The sequence below is a fragment of the Micropterus salmoides genome, unplaced genomic scaffold (genome assembly GCF_014851395.1).
Source record: "Micropterus salmoides isolate LMB-PRFRI ecotype aquatic unplaced genomic scaffold, ASM1485139v1 Ms_hic_scaffold_8, whole genome shotgun sequence".
In the NCBI taxonomy this organism is placed as follows: Eukaryota; Metazoa; Chordata; class Actinopteri; order Centrarchiformes; family Centrarchidae; genus Micropterus; species Micropterus salmoides.
The window spans coordinates 15,235,773-15,262,603 of record NW_024044570.1 but is presented as its reverse complement, the minus strand read 5'-3'; the positions used below and the strand labels follow the sequence as shown (position 1 = coordinate 15,262,603).

The 26,831-nt window shown below is 39.3% G+C and overlaps 1 protein-coding gene across 3 annotated transcripts in view; it reads right to left on the bottom strand.

Moving 5' to 3' along the window:
• The window catches only part of tp53i11b (tumor protein p53 inducible protein 11b), a 36,960-nt gene extending 10,428 nt beyond the window's left edge, over positions 1–26,532 (bottom strand). Inside the window, exons 1-4 of one of the 3 annotated variants that reach the window (XM_038705918.1) lie at positions 26,407–26,532; positions 22,985–23,104; positions 10,639–10,692; positions 6,507–10,463 (exon numbers count right to left, since the gene is read on the bottom strand). In XM_038705918.1, the coding sequence (XP_038561846.1) occupies positions 7,522–8,523 (1,002 nt within the window). In that variant the 5' untranslated portion in view covers positions 8,524–10,463; positions 10,639–10,692; positions 22,985–23,104; positions 26,407–26,532 and the 3' untranslated portion in view covers positions 6,507–7,521. Of the gene's footprint in view, positions 1–6,506; positions 10,464–10,638; positions 10,693–22,984; positions 23,105–26,406 lie in introns of those variants that run through there. The other 2 variants (XM_038705919.1, XM_038705920.1) reach the window with 2 other exon arrangements.
• Positions 26,533–26,831: the final 299 nt, after the last annotated feature.

Sequence of the window (26,831 nt, the reverse complement as noted above, 5' to 3'; positions counted from 1 at the left end):
CATAGTTCACTTCGGGCTGCTGACAGTGATGACTGATGACTGACTTGCTGCCCTCCACCACCATCACCCTTCTCTGCTTGTATCACAGTTAGTTTGGTGGTCATTTTGAGACTCGGTTTGCAGACTGCTATGCCGTTGTGCCTACATTGCTCTGTGTACAATAACGCAGTGCGAGTCGAATCAGGGTCTTCTCGACTGATGACTAGAATTATGACTTTTAGGGGGCAGGCTACATCAAGGTGGATAGTAAGACTGACTGTGTTACAGGCCAATGATTGAATTCTACCTGCATTTAGCGGGTGGACGGTTGCTAATGGTAAGCCCTGGTAGGAACACTCTCCCACTATTAATAACTTAGACTTTTGGGGTTTCAGTTTGTTTAATGAACAGGGCTCTACACTTTTTTCCCAAGGAATACATGAAAATAATTTAGCAGCACACACAGAAATTTAGGAGCACAGTGAAAACAATACAGTTTATTACATACTAGGGATGTCACGATACCAGAAATTTACTAGATTTACATACTAGGGATGTCATGATACCAGTAAAATTCCACAATTCTCAAAACCCAATTTGAATCCATGGTAAAAACAAAACAAAGCAATAAATCCAATGTACTTCATCATACAGTCCTTTAATAAAAACATTTGAACCTTACAAAAAACAACTAACAGCTGTGAAGTTGTGAGTGGATGTCCAAGGCAGAGAAGAGGTGATCTGATGTTAATATATTCAAAAATATACAAGCTATTGAAATTAAAACCTTGAAATGTGAATAAATTAATTAATTCATTTTATTAACTTCTTTTTACAAACTCACAGGTGTGAAATGTTTAAGGGTGGTCACTATCTATATTGGCAGTGGTTTGTGATTTCTATGTTGAAAACAAAAAAGTTACAGACTGATTGAAATGGATCATATTGCACTTTTAAGAAGGTCACTAACTCCGCCTATAGTAACAGACGCATTGGACAGATATCTACTTATTTTCGCTCTTAACTGCATCGCCATCTTTGGTGATTTTGAATTGATCAAAACTGTGAGACATCTGCCAAAATTAGCTCTCCAACATATCCCAAACCTGGGAGAAATCGAGGCTTTGATACGGAGATATTGAAGGTAACAGCCGCGAAAACCGTAAAAAATTCTGAAAATTCTCAAAACATGACGGCCCTCGTTTTTCTACCGTACCGTAGGTACCAGGGATGTTTTTTTTTATTAAAAGGAGGGTAAATTGAATTACATGGGATTTATTGTTTTGTTTTTGTTTTTTACCATGGTGGGTATCGAGAATCATGAAATTTCATTTGTACTGGTATCGACTACTGGTATCATGTTTTCAGAATCTTTGGCATTGACTTGGTACCCAAGTATCGGTTCTCATGACATCCCTATTACTTACACATATATACTGCATGTGTGTGTGCTCCTTCTCCTTGTGTGCAATTATGATATGAAAACCAGTTGAGGACTAATGAAGTGGAAGACCCTAGAATAGTAGCACGTAAATCTTTTTTTTTTAATGTCCTGCCCCAGCCAGGCTGTGATTGGTTGGTTGGTTCAGGAAAAGTGAAACTGGAGGTTAAAAAAGTCGAGCATGTTTCAAGGCACCCAATAAAGCTAAATGGCCAGCCAACCCCAACCGTGCTTATTTTAACCCTATTGTCTTCTGTCTTACCCCTTCAGCTACAAAACCTTGACTTACTGTTGAACTGGTATCGAGGACCTTGAGAAGGAGGGTGTGGGCTGGTGCATAATCACAGTGGGCCGATAACTCAGCTCTCTTGCTCTTGTTTTCTATAATGGACTGCTCAGGAGCGGCTGGCTCACCAGGATTTCTCCAGGTGTTCCAGTCCGGCTTTGTTCTGAGCGATAAGCAGCGGGGGTGGTGGTGGGGGAGATTATGGTAGGTTGTAGTCTTTGCTTGCACAATGTGACCATAAATCATTTTTCTATTTTTAGGGACAAATGCCAGTGAAATACTTGACTACAGAGACCTGATGAATATAGCCCATTCATATCAACAATAAAAATCAGATCTAAATATTTAATCATATATTTTCTTCAATGCATAAAACTAGAAATAATTGTAAATGAATTTAAAATCTGCCTATGTTAACTGTGACAGCAGGATCAACTGATGTGTTCCTATTGATCAGAGTTAATGAATAGTGCCTGTGGATTCAACGGGAACAAGCAACAGTCAAATCAAGGGTGATCATCAATGACTCAATAATGTAACCTCCATCGTGGTTCAAATGGAAGCAAAAAGGCATGCATAAACATGTGTGCACCCACACACAAAGTGACGACCTGATGGATACTTCACAGGGCAATTCTCTAAGAGTAAAACAAGAGCAATTATTGAACTACTCTCTTAAGGACAAGGACATCACCATCTAACGGAGCATTTTGTCCCCAGGAAAGGAAAGCAATCAGTGCTACCACGAAACACAGAGCTCAGTTTTCCACCAACGAGAAAGTGTATCATCACAGTTAAAAGGTACAAGATAGGGATCAAGTAAATATAAACATACTGTAGGTATTCTTACAGAAGCCAAACTGTGCAGCTAGGCTGTAGAAGAGAACAGATTGGGGGGAGGGGGGAACAGTGCACAACTTTTGTGAGGGGGGCATTCAACTATTTTTAATTTCTGAGGTTGAACATTTTATTGATCTATTGGAATTTGTGCAGACACAAGTAGATTAGTCAATTTAAGTGATGACAATTTAATCAATTACCCAATAAAAAGGGGACTTGCTGGTTTAAGTATCTTAAACATCAGGATTACAGTAGGTTTAATATATTTGGGATTTCTGACTGCTGGTGAGACACGATGTACAAATGACAGACATGAATTTGGCTACATGAAAAGTTATACAGTATATAAACAAGCTTGTATATAAACAAGCTTATCTGATAACTAAACATGTAAATAAACAAATGCTGCAGTCATATTGGACAGCTTTACACTGTAAGGGCTTCCTAAAACTCCTTCCTGCTTATGCGTTTGGAAGGGACAGACAGGTGGGAACTAGAAATTGTATGTTTATGTCTGGGATACATATGGGAAGCCTTGACAACATCCCCTTGTGTTGGCATGCACTGGACCGCAGAGGTCAGAGAAGGTTACACAGCAGGTGTTCAGGCTTCTGGCATACCACTCGGACTCCCACACAGTACACAAGCACTAGACTTTCCCTTTTCCTTAACTATCAGCAGGAAGAGGCACCACAGAAGGAAGAAAGGAAAGGAGAAGGGAAACTTTGGTACTAATACAAGCAAACCCATTTCTGTTTGTTTGGTTTTTTTTTGCAATTTATTTGCAATATTTAGACAACCTACATAATTTACAGATACAGGAGTATTTAGTTTAAGAAACGGTAGATCAATTTGCAAAAAAATGCATAATTGTAAAGTTTGATGCAAAAATCCACGAGATACTCAGCTTGTTTGTCAATTTATATGTGCACTCGCAAAATGATTGTGATGATTGCTTCCCGCTAAATAATATGAATGTCAGATGAAACAGACTGCGTTAGATTAGTCACTAAAAAGCAAACTTTACTATTTTTTTAAGCAGTAAAATAAATATTGCAGGCCCAATTTGCTTTATTAAACTGCATCCTTTGTGAGATAATTAGTCCATATGCACTGCATATATCAAGGTTGAAACAATATATTCTTCAGCCCCACTGTCTCTACCTTCAACAAGCAAGTCATCCTTCCCGCTTTCATCGCAACATCACTGGGCTTGTCTGAGGCACAAAGAGAAAGCCTGCTCCACATTACATGCTTGTAAATGATGAAAAGCTACAGCTATGACATTGTGGCCTGTTGATCTGCTCCACTGCAACAACCCCATCACAATCTGTGATAAGACACACTTCACTGCATGCATTGTCAAATCGTACACTTTCTCCCTCATGCTAAAATACCCTTGCTTGTCTCACCCTTTGAATCTCCTTACCAGTGCTCCTTGACTTGCCAGAGTAATGCTGATGGGGTTGCCTAGCAACTGCCAATGGACCAATTGCTTCTTCATTATTGAGAACACCTTCCATGATTGAAACCCCCCTTTGATGATGGACTCTCTGCTGAGAGCCAACGGTGACTCCACTATCGTTCTGACATTTAAGGATAAATTAGACACTTTGATCTGTATTCAGTCAACTGGAGTGAAGACATGCTTTCCTAATGAGTGGCTTCTTGTCGGCATAAAATACTTAAATGAAACAACAGAGACAAACTTTGTCTTTAAAGCTCAAAAGTAGCTACGTGGTTGGTAAATTGACTTCTTAGTAACCTTCAGAATGGCCACGTACATACTTACTTGAGTTGTGAAACCACATTTCACCTGGATCATGAAATAGGAGTCAAACGTGGTGATTAGAACAAGGTATGAGTTGTATAAAACAATGAATTATAGAGTAAGCTAGACAGGATGAATTAAAGAGAAGCTGAATTTAAAAGCAGTGGCCCATTACCTTGGGAGTATAAAATGTGTTTAATGTGGGTGTGTCCCTTTTTATACAAAATCTAAAAACATTTCAAATAAAGATGCGTTAGTGTTCCAATGCTGGGGATAGTAGTACTAATTTTATAGTTTTGCCTCTATTGAAGCAATCAACTAACAGTGTGGAGTGTAAAACAAACATTATCATTACTGATGAGAACAGAGGAATGGCAATGGTGAAATAAATATCAGAAAGACACATTTCCTAGAGTAATAGTTTGATGAGGATATGCTATTTCTATTTGGAAAATCCTATTTCCCATTTTAAACAAATATTAGCAGAAAGAATTTAAAGATATGCTAAATTAAAAACACCTTGACTAAAATAGAGCACACCCACTCAACAGATTTCAGCAATGTGAAGGTGGTTAATGTTTTGCTTTAGAAACAATTAACAACCTCGATTCCATGTTAAAAAATAGTGAAAAAAGAAGGTATATCCGCAAATTCCTCAAAAGCAGTGCATGTGTTGTCATGCATAAAAAAGCTTTGAGGAAAAGGTTAGAGGCAGGTTTATCAGTGACGTCTACTAGAACACCTGCTATTGATGCATGGCATCTGAAGAAATAGGGTGTCTTTCACTTTCTGTGATTGAGCATGCCTTTATAGAATATGAATGCATTTACCTCCCTGCGGGATAAACAAACACTGTGAGTCTTATCACTGAAGAACACATAAATGAATCAATGTGTGTGGGCAAGAGGCCAGGTAATCCCACCTAGAGTGAAGAATGAACCAAGTTAGTTTAGTACCAGCAATAATATCAGAAACAACTACTCTCTGTGTTCCTTTGCCGGGGCTTTGTGACAGAACATGTGCTGTGGAAATGAAAAGCTGCTAAACATAGGAGGAAGATATTGTGGTAAAAGTGTGAACCCCCTGAGAGATCTCTGGTTAGCGACTAGAAAGACATTCAGTAAAAAATTATTGTATCATATGAACAAAGCAGTGTGTGGGTGTGGAGGAGCAACTGTGAACAAATGTGTTACTCAAAATAAGAAAGCAGACTCTACAGCCTGTTCATTGACTCCTCCATAAATTCCATAAATAACATGAGACACAGTTGCCCAATAGCCTCTAAATCCCCTCACCACGTTTGGAATATCTAGCACCACAATATAGTGCCAAGAATAGATAATGCATGAAACAGCGCATCTACTTAACAGACTCTAGAAACAAGTGCAATCAGTTCATCCTCAATGAAGTGTCTGTCTCTTGCGCTCACTTACTTACCTCTCACGGTTCTTGTTAATGATATGTATTCTCATTGCCCTGGGGTTAACTGGAGCTTCTGCAGAGCATAACTTTAAGATAAGGAGAGGAAGACCCAATCTCCATTGATCTGAATGGAATAAGATAAAGCATCCTGAGTCTTATTGGATTCCAGATGCCCTAACGATGTTCGTGTTGTCTTACTGCTTTAACAGGCTAAGCCACCCCCTCTGCTGCTGAGGTCGGAGCTATAAACCAGGATTGGAATCTAGAGAAGTGGAAATACTTTTTAGCTGCGTGCGGTCGGCTGGTGTGTCGGTCTGTCGACCACTCAAAGGAAGACTGAAATATCCTGGAAACTACTGAATGAATTGCCATGAAATTTTCTACAGACATGTATGGTCCCCTGCGATGGACTGGTGACCTGTCCAGGGTGTACCCTGCCTTTCGCCCAATGTCAGCTGGGATAGACTCCAGCCCCCCCGCGACCCTTTACGCAGGATAAGCGGTTGACGATGCATGGATGGATGGATGGATGTATGGTCCCCGTAGGACAGAGGTCACAAATAGGCGCACCACAGTCCGGATCCGGACCCAACCGGCCGAACTTCAATCACTAAAAGCTACAGTTTTAATTTTTTCTGAAATTGAGTAACAAATAATAAATTTATTTTAAGATGCACATTTACAAAAACGTTTTTTTAAATGCAGCCTTTAGATTACTTAAATTTAGAATTTATTATTAGAGTAGTTGTTATTAATTATCCCTTCAGTTTTATGTGAAATATATTGTTGAAACTGTATCTGATTTGACAGTAAGTTGTTGACTAAAAACATATGATACAACTAGACTATAAGTTATGGTAGGCTACTGAATGAGAACGCAAGTTGATGTTCCGGACCTTTGCTTTGTGAAATTTTCTCTAACTGGACCTCTTTAAATTTTAATTGAAGACCCCTGCCGTAGGATGAAGCACACCAACTTCATCCTCTGATTTTTTCGTCTAGCACCAATATGAGGTTGAAATATTTGGTTTTAAGTGAAATTTCTCAACAACTATTGAATGCCATTAAATATAGTACAGATATCCATAGTGACCAAAGGATGAATCCCACTGACTTTTCCTTTAGCACCACCAGCAGGTCAAATTCTTCACTTATCAAACAAAATATCTCTGCATCTACAAGAGGGATTGGCACAGACATACATGGTTCTGATTGTTCCTTTTGTTGGTAGGGAAAATAGCTGGGAAATTATTCTGATGACAATTTGTGTAACCAGATCAATGGATTGTGTGTAACCACACACAATCACTGTGGAAGTCGGAGGCACGAGTTTTCCGTGACGCAGGCCAACATGACTGTCTAGTGCCCCAGGGCAAGTACAGCTGAGTAACAGTAGGACTCCAAGTCTTGCGAGTGCTCAGCATTTCCACACAAACCTCAGATACCTACTCAACTTTAATAATAATAATACTACATTTAATTTGTAATGCACTTTATACAGTATTTAAGCAAACCCCAAAGTGCTACATAATAAAACAAGTAAGTGCTAAAAAATAAAATACATAGAGAGTATGACAAATAAAAACAGAAACAATAAGGCAAAGGAAAATGGCAAGAGTTCAATCAAAAGCTCTCCTAAATAGGTGGGTTTTAAGGCCATGTTTAAAAGCATCCACAGCCAGGGAGAGCATTCCACAGACTGGGAGCAGCTGAGCAGAAAGCCCGATCTCCCATTGTACGGAGCTTGGTTCTAGGAGGTTTCAGGAGATACGCTGAGGCAGATCAGAGGTCACGTGTTGAGGTCTGTGGTATGAGGAGTTCCTTGAGGTAGGAGGGGGCTTCACCATGGATGCACTGGTGGGTAAGGAGGGAGACCTTGTACTCAATCCTGAGTGAGACAGGAAGCCAGTGTAGTGATTTGAGGATGGGGGTGATGTGGTCGTGTTTGCGCACCTTCAGCAGGATCCTAGCAGCGCTGTTCTGGATGTACTGCAGCTTCTGAAGGCTTTTTTCAGGGATCCCGGTGAGGAGCGCATTGCAGTAGTCCAGCCTGGAGGAGACAAAAGCGTGGACAAGCTTTTCTGCATCTGCAGGAGTGAGTGTGGGACGGAGTTTGGCAATGTTCCTGAGGTAGAAGAAGGTCTTGCAGAGATGTTTGATGTGAGCCTCAAAGGTCAGATGAGAGTCCATTTTAACACCCAGGTTGGTGGCTGATGTTGAAAGTGGAATGTTTTGGCCAGAGAAGGTGATGCTGATAATGTCAGATGACCAAACACGGTGTGGAGTGCCGACTAAGATGGCTTCAGTCTTGGAGCTGTTTAGCTGCAGAAAGTTTTGCTTCATCCACGCCCTTATCTCCTCCAGGCAGGTGGAGTGGATGATGGCAGAGGGGGTTGTCATCATCAGCATAGCAGTGGAATGAAATTCCATGCCGGCTAATGACGTGGCCAAGGGGGAGCAGTAGAGGATAAACAGGATGGGGCCGAGTACTGAGCCTTGAGGGACACCACAGGTGATGTGTGTCAGGGATTTAGCCTCTCCCAAGGAAACATGCTCAGTTCTCCCGGTGAGGTAGGATGAGAACCACTCATAGACAGAGTCAGAAAGACCGATAGTGGAACGTAGATGGTGAAAGAGGATGGTCCAGTGTCGAATGCTGCACTCAAGTCCAGGAGGATGAGAAGAGATGGGGAGCCAGCGTCTGCAGTCATCAGCAATAAACTGAGTCACTTCCACCACCTCCAGGAAAAAATGCTTACGAGATCTGTTGTATACCTGTGGCATGCAGCATCATGAGCATCTGTATAAGGGTATTTATATTCTTATTTTTTCTATTTCTACTATATATTGTATTTTTCAATTCTGTTTCTTCTAATGTATATTTGTTGTGTGTACCTGGAGCTGCCATAACAAGTGAATTTCCTCAGTGTGGGATCAATAAAGTCTATCTTATCTTATCATGAGCAATCCTAAACAAGAACGGCATGAGAAAAAGCATTGTTCACATTGACAATGTGTTGGACATTCAAAGTTTGTCCTTCACTGTGAGCTTTCTTTTTCAGGGTTTTTTTCCCCTCACAAAACAAAATTGAACAGAAAACTGATACATCCTGTCCTGGGAAGTTTTTGTGGTTCTCATGTTTTCATTCATATTTTCTTTGTTCCCTGGTTTTACTTTGTCACTCAACTGTCTCGTTTCAGATCATCTCACTTCCTTCCCCTGTTAGATGATCTCACTTGACGCCCTGTCTTATTAGCTTCACCTGTTCCTTGTTAGATTCACCCTCCTAGGAGTGTTTAGTTTTCCTGGTCCCCTATCTCGTTGCCAGTTCTAGTACTTTCATGTCTCCTGTGTTACATTGATCTATGGTTTTTTGGACTGTGCTTTCTAGTTTCTGACCTCGCCTTAGCCTACTAACTGCCGGATTTGTTTACCCATATTAAGACGGATCTCCAGTGTACAGAACCTGTGCCTGTTAAGTAAGCAACTGTCCTCCTAGTTACTGCCTGTATGGCATGAGTCATGCTTTTTGCGTTCTCTGCCAGTGCTTTCTCTAGTCATTACACGAACGGTTTAGAGAATACTGTAATACTGAGTTTCGCTGCACACCTGCATTTCAGTTCTTACTCTTAACACATAAAAGCCATACTGTTATCTGAACAACTGGCCTTTTAGCTTCAATTGAGAAAAAAAGAGAAAATACAAGAAAATTGGTGAATTCAGCAAGTTCTCCTAAATCAAAACTGTTAGCCTTTGGTCGCTAATCTTCGGTCACTAACCTAGGTGACAAAGTCAACATTTATTTGATGTAATTCTAAAGCAGATCCTTTTGTTGCGGAATCAGTTCCACAGTATTTCTACACTTTTTATCTCAAAAGGATAAAATCACTACAGAAACAACAACAGACGTGAAGAGCCACTAGTGAAAGGCTTTTACTGTGTGCTGGTGTACATTAACAGACAATTACGACTGCAAGGGAGGATCTTACCTCATTATTACTTCAACAAAGTCATTGCAGCACCAACCAAGCGCTGTTAAGGTTATGGTTAGGCTAAGATTAGAACACATAAAGGGGTTGGTTGTCACACCTGGGCTGGTGTGACATCCAGACAGCACTATTGTTGGTGAATTATGGTATGCAGCTCCTAAAAACTGAACATTGCAAGTATTTCTTGTAATTATACTGTAATGAACATTAGATTGCAGCAGCTGTCAATATATTGCTGTGTCTGTTAGATGAACTGGTAAGATGAGAAACAAAAACACAGGAGACAAAAAGCCCTAGCACATCCTAAAACTACTGGCAGATGAACATGATGAATCTTAAATAGTGCCCTTTCTCTTCCTGTGGCCTGAGTGAGCACACATCTGACACATTCAGTTGAGCATGGCATCAGTACATCTCAGGCGAGGGTAGGCCCTGGTAACAGAGATCAGCACATTATATCGTGTAAGTGGAGAGATTGTTCCTGTAGATGCATCCGGCTAAAACTCAGACTTCTTCAAATGGCCTTGAGTAAGGGTTTCCCTGCCTTACAGATGCTAGCTCTGATGTAGTGGAAATTATAAATGAGGTTCAGTTGTGGCAAAAGGGCAAGCAAAACCAGAAGAAGACAGAAAGCAGTGCTTATGACAGGGTGATAAACAAAGGACAGTGGAGAAGGCAGCAAATTCCTATCTTGACTCAGAACAGGCCACCGATGCATGCTCCGGAAACCGCCTCTGAGGAGAGAACAGTTACTATCAATGGATTATTGTGCTGAGTCGAACAGATTAATACTGTTAAATCATCAAGGGATAGTTCCCATAGAATGAACTAGTCCTAATGATTCCTGGGATCTAGTGTTTCCCTGCCTAATATTCAGTTATTACATCACAATGCAGAAAGGGAAATTACCTGCTTGTTGGCTGACTCCAATTATGATTATGTAAGAGTGTCCCTAGAGTGGACCTTTGGGGAACCAAAGCAGAGTATCCCAGGAGTCACTGTCACTGTAATGAGACATTACTACTATATCTGTTAGTATAAGGTTTTAACAATGCAAATCTGTCGTTATAAACCTAGGTTCAAAATTCAAAGAATCATAATTGAATGCTTAATAACTACCCTGCTTAGAAAGTGAGATCTAAGTGACGGAGAACATATTTAAGCACTGAACGCAGCTGTAGGGATTGTGGACTAGCAGTACAGCAGTCAAGCTGGGTCTCAATGGAGGCAGCCCTCCATCCCTCACAATAACTCCCTCTAAAATGAATTACAAGAAGAAAATAATAAAGCACTGTAACATTATTGTTGCAATGCTGGCGTGAGAATTGTTGTATTAACCTTTGCTCAAATAGTAAATCTGTCTGGATTGGTAAATGTATATTCCTCCGTGGCATCCTATACGTTAAACCTGGCTAAACACTTTAAGATACACTTTAATTGCAATTAACATCAAAGCCACCAACAACCCATAATGCAACACTCTGTAGGAGCAGTAAGAGCTAGCTATTGCTCCATTGAACAAGAAGTGTTGTGATTATGTAAATGTCTAGCCCTACAATATCATACGAACCCCACTTATTCAAACTTAATTTCCAGAAAAACAAATCATGTGATATTTGTGTCATTACTAAGAAAGTCAGGTGGTTTAGCTTTTACCATCTATTGCATAGGGCCCATGCGAGGCACAGAACTGAGGGGGTGGGCTCTAGTAGTGATTGTTTGGGGTTTATCTCTGGAACCATCTTGACATAGCAAACCCACTATGAAGCAAACACCGAAGCAGCAAAGACGGGGTGAGGAAAAGCAAAACTGACACTGAGCGCGCACACGCAGCTGGGAGGTGAATGATCTCCTCCAAGGAGCAAAACCATCAGAGCTGAGCAGGGATCCAGCACACATGGAGAGAAGACGTCGAGAATGATGTCACCACAAAGTAGCTTAAAAGCTCTGTCTCTGCTGTAAGACACTGCTGTGAGAAACAGCAACCCAGTAATTATTACTACTTAAATATAATTATTATTTTTCTGTTAGACAGTGGTTTACAGTTAGGGTTATTATTGATTTCCTCATCTCTGCAGCATCATATTATTGCACTGTCACTATTATTTTAAGATATGTGGTAATTACACAGCACAGAGGGGCAGGTTAGAAAGCAAGAGCACATGTTCTGTTTCATTACTGTAATGAAACATCAACTAAAGCTGCAAAACATTCACAGAGGATTTCAAATTGTGCCAAAGCTGAAGCTATGACATTTTAATTATTAAACCACACATTTACACTCAGCAGTGTATTATGAAGAACTAGCTTAAAATAGGGCCCTAAGAAATCTGTTTTAATTTTTCTGAATTCTGTGCTTTACAATTTAAACAGATTTTATCATCAGAAAGAGTGTGTAATCATGTAGTGGATGAATACAATTTCAACAACTCAATAAGAAAGTATTACAAATGTAATCAGTATCAATGAATTCAATGTATCAAACCAATTTGCCATATAGCAATGTTTGTGTAACTATTAGACCATTAAATTGTCCCCTATTAAATAGGTTATTACTTGATTACTGATTATTTCTTCCCACTTTTGCAGGACAGCCTCCTGCTACTTGACATAGCTTTTTAACTTTTCTGACTTTGTTGAAAATGTTTTGGAGACGATAGAGGATGTAGTTTGTGGTTGGTGGACAAGATAACAGAAACACCTGTCACCTCTCTAAAACAGTTTCAACAAAGACTGGACATTATAACCTTTATGAAGGTAGGATTTATTCCAGGAAATGTTGTATTAGACTGTCAGTTTAAGCTAGGTGTACCTAATAAACTGCCAACTGAGTTTACAGTATGTAAATGTCTCTGCAGAGTTAAGTCAGGAGAAATCAAGGCCCTGGTGGTGCAGTGGAGTCACAGTTGGCTAGAAATACCTGATGTCAAATGCTTCTTGTCCAGGGTAACTCTTATCCCAGACTAATCAAATGATCTAAAGAAGCAGGCTTTAATGACGCACAACAAATAGTTATTAGTGGCTAAAACTCTGTACACCCAATTATTTTCCCCTCAAGACTGCCAGCATATTACAGGAGAGTTTTAAGCATTTCAAGGTGAACTGCAGACCCTTCACAACACAAAACACCACCACAGTAAAAGGGGTTGTGTTACTGAACTTTGGATATTTAAAGTGAATTGCTTTCACTTCAGGATCATAGTAAACTTATTCGCTTGTGGGTATTATTACTTGCAAAGCTTTAAAATGCAGGAAGTAAAAGACACAGAGGAGCCTTTTAAAGTGTTCTGAAATGAATCCAAATCCAAACGTTCTCATCTCAAAACACTTATTGATCTAGTTTTTACTAACAAAGTTAACCGTAACGGTAAAGTTTATAATTTAATAACAGGTCTTTCTGATCATAATTTAACATTAGTTGCAAGGAAACTGTCAAAAGCACGCTACCGAAATTTAAATAAGGTTGATATTAATGAATCTGTACTCTATATCCCCAGGAAAGATATTGAGAGGTTTGATAATGAAATTAGAAAGGTAAATTGGATTGAAATGATAAATGATAAAGACAGTAATACAGCTTCTAGTGAGTTGATAAAGATGTTTCAACAGCTTGTTTTTAAATATTCTAAACGAAAAAAGGTAAAGCCTAAAGGCAAAATTCCTTTGCCTTGGTTAAATGATAATCTATGGAAATTGATGAGAACTTGAGATTCAGCATTAAAAAAATCCCATAAAAACGAGACTTACAACTGATCGCCTGATCTATAAGGGACTTCGAAATAAAGTTACTCTACAGTTAAGACAAGCAAAAGCAATGTTTTTTCTGGATATAATTAAACAAGCAAAGGGCAATTCTAAAAACTTTGGCAAACTAGATGATAAATAGATGATGAAAACCACAAGGATGGACTAATAGTTTCAAACTATTTTAATGAGTATTTTATTGATTCAGTAAATGAAATTATCCAACACGCCTCTGTATTGCCTCATCCCTGTTCATCACCTCAGCCCTCTATTTACGATCATGAGGCTCTGTGTATTAAACACATTGACTATTCTAAAACAGATAAAATAATACAATCTTTATCTAACTCAAAAGATTTCTGGGGACTTGATAGCTCTTTCATTAAAACACATTTTAACAACAGTTATATAGTACAGTTACATATATTGTGAATAAATCTATTGATGAGAGTATCTTCCCCAGTGTCTAAAACAGCAGTTATAACTCCAATTTACAAATCTGGAAACAAAAATGAAATTAGCAATTTCAGGCCTATTAGTATATTGCCCGTAGCATCTAAAATTCTTGAGAAAGCTATCATAGAGCAGCTAACCAATCACTTAGATTGTAACAATTTGTTGCATTCCATGCAGTTCGGCTTTAGACACAATCATTCCACCGACGCAGCCTGCTGCTATCTGATGGAAAACATAAAAGCCAACTTGGACGGAGGGGGCACGGTGGGTGCCGTGTTTCTGGACTTGCGAAAAGCCTTTGACACGGTAAACCACAGTGTCCTCCTGACTAAGCTCTCAAAGTAAATCTGTCCATGGAGACACTGCTTTGGATACAATCATATCTCTCAAATTGGATGCAATGTGTGAGGGTAAAAAATGTATTGTCCTCTCTGAAGCCCACCACAACTGGGGTCCTGCAAGGATCAATTCTGGCACCCTTGTTGTTCAGTATTTACATCAATGATCTTCCAGCTGTATGCAAGGGCGTAGACATCATCATGTACGCACATGGGAGGGATATGGAGCAAGTAGCCACTAAACTGTCCTCAGCCATGGATAAAATAAGTAATTGGCTTAAATCTTCTTAACACTAAATACTGAAAAAACTGTTGGAATGTATTTCGTTAAGTCCAATAAAGTTAAAGATATACCTAACATTTAGTTTAATGGACAAAAAATTAACATCGTCACAGAGATAAAATATTTAGCTGTCCATTTAGACCAAACCTTAAGTTTTAAAAAACATATTAAAATAATGACCAACTCTATTAAATATAATATCTCTATCTTTAGACATATTAGGAATATTTTGACAACTGAAGCATCTTTTATATATTTTAATGCTATGATCTCTTCACATAGTACTTACTGTTTGTCCTGTTTGTCTCAGGCCAACGAGACTACACTTAAATCGCTCAGATCGGTCTATAATCAGGCATTAAAGGTGCTTGACAGAAAGGCCTCTTGTTATCACCACTGCAATATTCTAAGTAAATATAAAATATTAAGTTTTGACTCACTAATTCGATATACAAATTTGAGAACTGTTTTTTAAATTGTTAATAATACTGCTCTACCTTCTATAAAAAAAAATCATAAATCTTTATTGGGAACAAACAAACCGAATAACCCGTTCCACTGAACACAGAAATTGTGCTATCCCGAAATGATCTTCTGCCTTTGCACAGACAGCCTTTTCATTTAAAACCATTAAACAATGGAATCAACTTCCTGACAGTCTAAAGTTGTCTGTAGATCTGAATAATTTCTCTTGAAACTTAAAGAAATACATCCTCGATAACCAGCTGTGTCAGCATAAGCACACTTAAAGTCTACAAATGTAATATTGAAGTAATTGTTTTTGAATATGTTGTATATATTTTAGGCTGTGATGGTCTTTTGATTAGCTTTTTTATTTCAACATCTGATTGGTTATAAATGATTATTGTTGGATTAATATTATATGTATTTGCTAGTGCTATTGACAGTTATTTGTAATGTAATGTTTCAATATTGTTTGCACCTGCCCGGGGACTGCAGATGGAAATTAGTGTTTGCTAATTCTGGTACAAAACATCTTTTGTAAGATTTATGTATTTTGTACATTGTCCCTGACAAATAAAAAAATAAAACATAAAACAAAATGTTTACAAATCCAAGCGCTTGGTAATAATTTGAACATTTAAGTCGAACTGTGATGGTTTAGATGTGTGTACTTGGGACTTTATTATACTAGAGTGGTACCTTTTGTTATTGATACCTGTACAGATTACATTTATTTTCATTCAGTTCTCACACACACACACACACACACACACACACGGCTTAATATTTTTTCTATTCCATCCTAAGAGAAACCAAACAGGAAAGTGTTATTTTGAAGAGTCAATTTATTAAGGGTTCATTGAAAGGTTTAAACTTTGAACTTAAAACTTTAGTGGTTTGGGTTGATTAAAAAAAAGTGGTGTTTCAAAGGAAACCCTTGGGTTTGAGAGTACCAGGAGAGTATAAATAAATGTTTTTCCTTTTTTTCTCCCCATACTATATATTATTGTTCATATTGTACTATTTGACCATTATTCTGGGGAACTTCAGTACAGTTCTTAAAGTGAGCTTAGTAGTTCCACAGTGGAGGCACCGCGCTGTTGTTGTTCTTACACACATTGTTTGTCGTCTATGCACTACTTATCCTGCCTGAAGTCACTGTACCGAATATTAGGAAACAGGGAATATTTAGCCAGCTCGCCATCAACAGCTAAGAACCCAGGATCCTGTTTAACACACTTTTAATATAGTAGCCCGGTGTGATAGTAAGGTACACCTTAGGTCTTGTTTGATCAGCTCTACTGGTGTCAACAAAAGGTTACACAAACATTTGTTTTATAACTCAAAATGATTTGGACATCTTATTCCACTGTAAATAGCATTTGGAAGGCATATTTTTGGACATATGGCCCACCGTAGCTTGTAGATAACAATATTTTTCCTTCCATTTGAATGAATGATTTACACTAGAAATCCTGGGCCTACAAAGGTGTAGGTTTATTTTAAACCATTAAGAGGAGAACCGCACACTTGGGCTGGGTTTCTGACCCTAAAATCTGGTCCTCAGGCTCTAATGTATACGGATACGTCATGCTACATGACTCAAAGCACAATAGATATTTTCTAAAGCAAAACAAGTTACCACAGTGGTTCTCCATCAATATCACTCACTTTTTAACTATATGCCATCTTTCTAACTTTCCTTTTAACATTCTTCTGCTTCTCTGATCTTGTTGACCATTGTGGTGAAGAACTAAAAAGGGAGTGTGATAATCTGCAATTTCTAAAAGCAGAGCAGATATGTTTTTGTGTCCCTAGGGAAACCTACAGGGCTGGGGACATTTACTTTCTCTCACTGTCAGTGACTGAGTGTTAAAGCAACTGAAAGAGCTTTCTGGCTGCCCACCTCCCAGAGTGCCCTGACTGTGAACAACAATAGAACGGAAATACCTTCTCTGGCTTCTGAAGTCACACCATACTTAAGATGTGAAATACCTTATTGTGTGCTCCCAAGGATTGTGATCGTTGATATATTGCCATTAGCACAAATTAATAAGTGTGTGTGTGTTTCACAACAAATTAAACAATGTCAATTGTACAAAGGACTGACCCCTGAAATGTCACAATATGACTATTTCAAGCCTTCGATTTGATCCCTCCTTGCTCCGCTTGTCTTGCTCGCTGAAGCATTACCTGGTTGCTAAGCAGCCCTGCGGGATGACAGAAAAGTACTTATTTGAGGGCTCAATCTGTGTCTCTAAAGATCTCTTCGAGTGAAATTAATTTGCAGAGAAAAGGTCAAAAAGAGATCCTTAAAAAATACATGTTATGTTGGCATCTAGTAAAATGTAGTTTGATTAAATGTTTGCATTCCTATCCTCTGTCATCTCACTTCCTCTCATGAACATGCATAAAACAACTTTTCATAATCCTATGCTCATCACTCCAGACACGGTAGTGCACATATGTAGGTGGGTTCGCACAGCAATAAATCTTCTATTTCCAAAAAATTCAAATGAGACAACAAGATTGTTCCACAGTTGCAGCCAATAACGTTACATTAGTGGATGTAGTTGCTGGTGAGCTTGTTAGTATTACGCCAGAAGCACGCTAGACCCAAGCACAACAACTTCCATCTTGATGTCACACACTTGAAGATTGGGCAAGAATGTGGGCTCACTTACTAACATGATAAGTGACTTTGTATAAAAAAGCAAACTCTGGTGCTGAAAGATTAAGCAACACATTAAGTACTGCTGTTCCACTTCAGACTGCCTCCAAAAGCGAGTCAATCCCCATAGAGGGGGGTAATATAAGACCCGCTGAAGTTTTATTAAGGCTTATAAGGCTTTAATTAAGGCATTACTTTGTCACAAATACCAAGTAGTGAATAAATGCCACACACTGCTCCCCTTTTGCTGCATGTTTAGGTCTCAACTGCTGCAGTAAGGTGGTTGTGCTGCTAATTTGTCTACTTTGCACATCACAGTTCAATGTCTGAAATCTGCAAAAATTCACTACTTCGATAATCATTGATAGACGCTGCTGCCTTTTTTCTTTAACTATGCTACTTCAGCAGTGTTGCCTGCTGCCATCTTCATAGCACGTTTGAATGACTAAGGACTGGCAGACTCCTACCGCTACCCAACTATGACCAAAAACACAGCCCTCTCCTTCATTAGAATAGGAGCGATGCACTGATTTTTATACACTCTATGCATAGGCACAAAGATGAACCTGGCTCATCACTGCTGTGCAGTGGTTTGGCGTCTGACAAGCCTTTAAACTCTACTAAAAAGATCTACTATTGAAATCAGCCTTCCTGGATCCTACTTCATCATCTCACCAGTTCATTGAAACAACACTCCCCCAACACTTGCAGCCTCTTACGCTGTTTTTACATAGGGCTGTTTTCTGCCTGAACACCTGCTAAGATTTGAACTGAGAATAATAAATACTACACACACAATTTGGTCAGTGCTCAAAGATTTACGTTTGATACCCAGCCCATTCTCCCTTATTCTTCTCTGTGTTACTCTGATGCAATGAAACACTTCAATCAATTCCCCCTATCAGTAAACAGAGCACCTTCCACAAACTCTAACACTCTTGTTACTATTCAGACTGAGATTAGTTTGTCCCATCATTCTCCCACACTGCAGACAGAGCACAAATAATAAAAGGTTCTCTGTGACAGAAAATCAATTTTTGTAACACTGCATGTTACAACCTCCATTAAACCTCAACCTTCCTCTTGTCTGCAGAAAACACAAAGCAATCTTTAAAAATGCAAGGAACCGCTAAATAGCATGCCATTAGCTTGTTTGATTACACCGATAACATAGCAGTTAAGTTGTAGTAACTGTGCAAAATAATCCGGGGACAGACAACAGAATTTCAGTCATTTCCTTTGAGAAGTCATTACATCTCTTCCTGGAAATGTTATATCTTTGTTCAGGAAATGGAATATGGCCTGCAGCTCACACAGCTCACTTTACAAGTAGTCAGACAAATTCTCTTTTGCCTGGACCAAATCTTACAAAACAGCTCTAACTTTCCAAAACATCCCCAAACTCTGTCAGGGCGCGTGTGTGTGTGTGTGTGTGTGTGTGTGTGTGTGTGTGTGTGTGTGTGTGTGTGTGTGTGTGTGTGTGTGTGTGTGTGTGTGTGTGTGTTTGCGTGTAAGGCACAGAGGGAGAAAACTAATAAACAGTAAGCCCATGGCCAGTGAATAAAACTCTTGCAGAATGTGTGTGTTCACGTGCACTGAAAATTTTCCATAGGTAAAACTTATTTCCAACTTACATCTAGAAAAAGATTCTCTACCGCCACGTCATTACTGCCAATTTTTGACACATTATATTGTAAACTCCTCTTCAGATATGACGCCTCTTGGTAAATGTGAATACACCCACGGAGCTTACTAATCAGGTTTTTACCAAGAACCACAAATGCCATGCCAAATCAATGCTTGCACAGGACGAAGTAGGCTACTAACATAAATATTGCCCATCCACATCTTGTAAACAACTGTGTTAAACGGTGGCTTGGTTGTGAAGGGAACAAGTAAAATACGGACATGGTCTTGGTTGTGTGGTCACAAGTTGATCTGTGTCTCCCGTTTTAAAGAGTGATGGCTGGCTGTATGCTCTAGAAGTTGTTTTATGCCACACCGACAGATAAGTGAGAGGTGATGGCAACGTAGGCTAGTGGAATATCGATCCGACTTTGATTTATTTTCCCACATTGATCTGAGCTCGAATCCCGTGATAAAAATATTTTTTATTTTATTCATTTTAAAAGGCTGAATCGTTTTTCTACATGACACGTGTTTACTGACATAGACTCCAAAGACAAATATGTGTATTTAAAACATTTATTAGAGATAATGTTTGACATTCACAGGAAGAGTAATTTGCCTCTTCCTGTGAATTCTGTGAGTTCAACATTTTCCGTAACTACAAGCAATGTTCAAAGCGTGACAAAGTGGTACGTGACAGGTTTACACACACACACACACGACTCCAAAGACGAATCAGAAAAGTATGTTTTGACTTTTTAATTACTAACTAAAGAAAGAGGCATTCGCAGGAACACCTATGTATTCTCTTCCTGTTTTCAACAGCTGTCGTATCTACGACAACCACAGACGCATTCGGCTGACGGCCACCAGTTAACAGGGCCACTCGTTAAACCGCAACACCGGCCAGCCGCCCGCTCACAGAGCCCTCTGCTCCTGTCGTCACACAGAGGAAAACACAGCTGTAGGTTTTCATACCGCTTATCTGTCTTTACATTTTGAGGAATGTTCAAACGTTTTAAAAAAACGCTGTGTGTGTCGCATTGAAGATTACGTCGCGGCAGTTGTGTGTGGCGTCGCTATGACGACAAGCTACGTACTATCTCTGGGTACTACCTGCAATGGAAAATGGAGCAGGACGGAGTAGAGTCGAGTCTATGGATTTGTGCTATGTTAGCATTTTTCGGCAAAGCAGCATAACGTTAGATCGTCAGAACACCGGCAACAGTTCAACGTTTAGTCCTAAAAGACGATGCAACTCCGACACTGTTTGGGCCTAGAAATTCACAATCACAACCTGTAAGTATGCTTTATCGGTTGTGAATTATATTTAAAATAAACACCTGCCTGAGCCTGCCTGAGCCTGCCTGCTCACAGAGCCCTCTGGTCCCACTGTCACAGAGACCACTGCAGCAACAACGGTAGAGGAAAGCAGAGCTGTAAGGTTTTCATACCGCCTATCTGTCTTTACATTCTGAGTAATGTTGAAATGCTTTAACTTAAATCAAGAGACAGCTGTGTGTGTGCCACTGTTGTGTGTGTCGCATTGAATATTACGTCACGGCAGTTGTGTGTGGCGTCGCTATGAAGACCAGCTACATTGAGGGGTACTTTCTCTGGGTACTATGTGCAATGGAAAACGGAGCACGGCCAAAGCGAGTCGAGTAGAATCAAGCCGAGTCGAGGCGAGTTGAGCTGGTACTGGTAAAACGGCAAAAGCCAGTCTTGTGGAACCTCTGTATGTTCAAGTTGCTGCTTGAGCTCTAGTACTGAGAAAGGGAATGTATGTCATCCTTCAGGAATTGTGATTTATTTTACTTCATTTAGACAATAATAAAGTATGTTTGGAGGGACAAAAATAGTAAAGACCAATGCCTGCCCGTCTTCGTGTTTGTTCAGAGTATATGTGATAGAGATCTGGGTGATTTTGTATTGGAACCGCCGAACTGCGTCACTCTACGCAGCATGTCCATTGTGACAGGGTATCAAACTGATACCCCTGTTGATGATCACACAGTCCTAATACTATCACTATTTATGTTTTCTTTAGCTTTTTAAATGCAGTAAAGTTAAAACAACTCAATGTGGAATTTTGTATATGATATAAATTCAGCAAGGGCTGGGCAATATGGCTAAACATTCTGCCTAAAAAAAACATACCATACATTCTCAAATAGTGCAAACATGATAACCTTGTAATATATAGTGTTTCCCACAGAACGACAGTTTAACTGTGTTGGCAGCAGTGGGCGGTGGGGTGTTAGCAGTATATACTTAATTCAACATAAATTTGAAAAAACAAAACAAAAATAGCAAATATACTGCACTGTTGAGCCACAATAAATCACTGCAGGGGAAGTTACTTCACTGCAACAGCCCTACTTGGAGAGAGCACTGGTAACCAGTCTGGCCAGTTACAATGGTTCTACTTCATTTTGGCCTGGTCTGAGTGCATGATTGTACCAGGCGAAAGCTATTTGGGATCTGCGTCATAAGAGTGAGATTCCCATCCTTATCTAAACCATCACAACAGGAAAAGTCACTTTAAAAGACATATTGTTGAAAAAAGGTCGGCCAAGTTGGACCAGGGACATCTATTCTGCTGACAACCGCAGCTGCTGCTCAATGTATTTTTCAGCCATATTTGACAATTTACACAAACTTCTGGTTTTGTTTTTTGTCTGCTGATTTGCATGCCGGCCTCAGAAACATCTGCAAATGGCAATCCAGTTAGTTGATTAATCAATCAACAGAAAACGAATTGGCAACAATTTGATAATCAGTTAATCATCATGTAAATAATTTAAGAAAGAACACCAAAAATCCTCTGGCTTCAGACAGTCACTTTTGAATATTATCCTGTTTTCTTAGTCTTCAGCTAGGGCATTTTTCACTATTTTCTGAGATTTCCAGACCAAACGATTAGTGGATAATTGAGAAGATAATGTACATATTATTTTCTTTTTCAAACATTACCCAAATCAGTAATTTTCTGTGACAGTCAGAGAGAAACTACTTTAGTGGAGCGACCTCTTGATGAACCTTGCACGCTAAGTGATCCATAATGCAGTACACTAGCAACAGTTGTCAGTTCAGAGGGAACCAAATGATTAGTGATGAGCTGCTGCTGAGTTCCAATGTCTAAATGGAATCAGTGTGTAAATGAAAAAGACGCCTGTAGGATAGAGATTAAGCAAGCTGCAGAGGGATGGCTCTAAAGCTGATAGGCTAAGTCTATGGAGAGATAAAGCTGCAGCCTGTGTTTTTAAGATTTAGCAGCTGAGATATTTCAATTTCTTTCACCAAATTGTAAGAATGGAGTCCTTCAAGTAAAATATTGCCAAGAGGTCAGTTGACCAGACAACACTATGCAAAATGTTAGATGATGACCACTGCTGAGGAGAACTGAAAGGTGACTTTGTCCAAATGGCAAGGGGGTAAATGTGAAACCATATTAAAAAAACTCAGAGCATGCGCACACGCACGCACGCACACACATGAGCATGAATACATGTAGACTCCAAACAACACACAGAGCATAGGCCTTTGAACAGCTGACCAACACAGCCTGGCATATTCCTCATTCCTCAACTGTGGTCCTTTTTCTACAGACCAACCAATTACTAAACCATTTTAAAATAGGGAAAGTGAAACAGAACTTTTACTTACTGAATACAGATACCGTTAGATGTGGAGTTTTACACCTTGCTCATAACCCCAACTGAAGAAGAAGATGGTGTTTCCACTATTCCGCTCTTTCAAATGTCCTCTGGCGTCCACTAAAGTTATCTGTCAAGTAAAAAATTATAGCATATGTTTTCAAATAAAAAATTTCTTTAGAGTAGTCCCATAAAAGCCACATAAATATATTTTGGGCAAACAAAAGCGGATGGAAGCAAGTCAAACAAAAGATAGCACCACATATCGTACAACATTACAATGCGAAGTAAAGGGTTTATCAAAGATAATGAATCCCAAATGAGATTTTGCTGAGTTTATGCAGACAGCTGGAACTGCCTGAGGGAAATGACTTGCCAAATATACACAGAAATTGTCTTCATTGTTTTGCCACCATTCAATAATGGAATTGCTTTTCTGTCTTCCCCAGATGTAATTAATGAGTCGGGCCGCCTATCACTGCCATAAAACGACAAAGTCTGAAAAGCAACATATGGTTTGCTTCTCTAATCTTGTCCACTGTAAATAAAAAGAAGCACATCTGCTGTAGGGTCATTATTAAAGCCTATGGCTAACCCCCTGTTACACCAGACAGTGGGAAATTAAAAGTAAAGATGCCAGGAAGAAAGCCATCCTCATTGTCAGAATATTGCCGGTGTCCCTAGACACAGACCAGAAGTCAGTAAAGAAAGATGAAGCTAAATATAGCGAACCACCGTTCTCCTGAGGTAAATCATATTTGTTCCTATTTTAAGACTAAATCTAAAGGGACAATTACCAAAACAACCCTTGTAGAGGAGATCCACACTGTAAGCTGTTACAGTAAAAAAAAAAAATTTATATATATATATATATATATATGTGTGTGTGTGTGTGTGTGTGTGTGTGTGTGTGTCAGACCTTTTGATTTATTGATTGCTGTGAGGATATAAAGAGATATAAAATATATATATATTTTTTTAAAATCTGAAATAAATTACATACCCCAGCGTTAATCACTGAGGGGTTAAAACAAAACAAGGGGTCACCGTCTGGTCTGACTCCACAGCATGCTTCACAAAAACTACACCGAGACACATAACCATCTACATGCTAATGCTCAACACTCCCAGGATCATTTCAACCTCACAGCCCGGTTCCACTGAGACCTGGTTAACTCTCTTTCCAGTACAGTGGAGTGCATGGGGACACATTCAAAACTTGCAAAGAGAAACGCTCAGTTTTGTAGTAAATATAGTACAATGTCCACCAATAGTACACCTGCTGTACATCTGCCCCACTGATGTCGGAGGTCATTATATAATGTAATGTCAGACAGGTATTATGAAAAGTTGTAAGAGAATGCGTGCCACTTCTAGGTGACACAGAGAGTTGTGCTGTTTTTCTGCATGAGAGCCATTAGTGAGGGGAGCTCACAATGAAAGCTGAAAAGGTCTCTGAGGTTTGGCTGAGGTGACAGTATTTTGCAGTCATACGCATTCATGGAAAAAGAAAACCGTCCAAAAGGTCATCATCAGGCCAGATCTGACCCATTTACAGAGCCACTTCTGGATTCAGAAAGTAGTGCTGCTATGTTAACAGAGATAATGCCTAGTGGTTTGATCATGCCTGCTTTGGTTAAAAGGACAGAGAGACAGCTGCTGAACACATACCTCAGGCAGAAAAAATGCTGATGGCTACATTAGCACAACCACTGCATCTTCAACAGACAATCACTTCTGCCCACTCCACATCAATTTTATTAATTTTCCTCAAAGCTGAAACCTTTGTCACCGTGGGCACAAAGAACAGAGAAGGAAGCCCTGTTTCATCTTTCCTAGTTCCTCGGCCAATTAGAATCGCCTGCCCGCCCACAGAGCCTGGATGACATGTTGGCTCCTGATCACAAGGCGATTAACAAACAGTGCAACTGCTGCCACAGGAATAAGGCTTGATTAATGAAAAAGATAAACCAAAAAAAACTATTTACATGGCTTCATGCTGGGGGGTAAAATCCCTCATTTGTCTCCTTATTAGATGTCAAATATAAAAAAATGTAATAGCCACCATGTTGCTTCCCTCATGGTACTGGCTTCTGTTTGGCCTAAGCATCTGAAGTTATGCTTGTAGCATTACAAACATGGGCATGTCGATGCACCGGCATGCATTTAGCAGTGGTGTCATTTTAAGGCAAAAATAAAAACAAACATACTGTTCATTGTCTGTTCTTCCTTCCTCAACAAATTCAGTAGTTGGAGGTTGGAAAATAAATTACACTTCAGCTATCCAATACACAATCCTCATAACATAAATAGGATTGAGAGTTCCCCTTGCAGACTGCATAATATCAAGCTATATGTCAGTTCACAACACTGACTACATAACTATATACTCTGGGAGTGCTGAAGCATTGCTAAACTGCACTTTAGACAAGTCTTGACACATCAACACTAACCTGAACTGTGAGGCATAAAACAGACTTTCACTGACTGACTCCAACACACCGCTTTACCTTTGCAGTTTCATTTCATTATTGCATTTTATCTAAATTATAATTTCAGAGTTAAAGTATTAATTTGAACTGTGTACACTGACACAAACTCCTTTCATTTTTATGTAAACATTACAGCACACACTACTGTGTATGTCTCCCATCTTCCTTGTGATAAACACAGCTGGGGCATTGGCATTTATTTTTTAAGTCAGTTCTTGCGCAAATTAAGCAATTTCTACCACTGAAATATCCGGACATTGGTGTGTTTTGGCTCTCAACGTTTTAATCTTTTTATTTAAAACATAAAAACTACAATGTATTAATGAAATTGAAAGAAAAAAAATCAGGACTGGGATTTGGGAGTTGTCAAACCCAGCAGCACACACTATGAACATGCTCACCTCTGTTGCGGTGAATAATGAAAGCACACATTTTAAGGCTTTTAACTGGATGACGTTAACATTTGGCCGATAAATAACTTTACAGTTACTGGCTGGGGTGAAGCAACATGGTCATGGAGCTAAACGATAAAACATACAGAATCCATTAAGGTCTCCATCTTCTAATGTTAATGAATGTTTTTTTTTTTTTCTTAAAGGGTTTATTTTACAGAGCTGTCCACCACGCTGAACTTCACTAACGTTACCCCAACGTTTGCAACGTTACCCATACTTTAAGAAAATTAAAATTAAGTAACGTTGCAGCTACAACAAAACAACTTCACCGCCGACTGAAATAAAATATCTTTAAACGGACACAACAGTCGATAATCTCTTCAAATCACGCAGCGCAAATGACTTATAACGTTATTTCAGCTAACGTTAGCAGTTAGTGTTCACTCTCCAAGACGACAGGTAGATAACATAGCTTGAAGCATCTTTAAAATTGAAGTTCGTGGTGAAGATATTAAAAAAAGCACAGAATATATTGTGTAACTTACAACAGGAAGCGGAGTGGTCTCCAGAGTGTAACGTTGGTAACTACAGAGAGCGAGCAGGACGGACAGTGTGGAGGTACATCGCCGAACTCCGTGCTTTCAGAAACACGGCGCAGCAAACAATCCGAGGGAGCTGGACACGACCGTATTAACCTGCACTCACACGAAAGCGCACTTGTTTTTACCGTAATACATAGACTAGCGCTAGAGCGTAAATGTGGTCAGAGTCAGAATCAGCTTTATTGCCAGGTTTGTGTACGCGTAAGAGGAATTTGACTCAGGATTGTACATTGCTCACGATGTGCTTACTTATACAATAATACAATAATAAAGTCAGACACAGGCTACAGTATAGAGAACACACACACACACACACACACACACACACACACACATATACATATATATATATATATATACTGTACAAA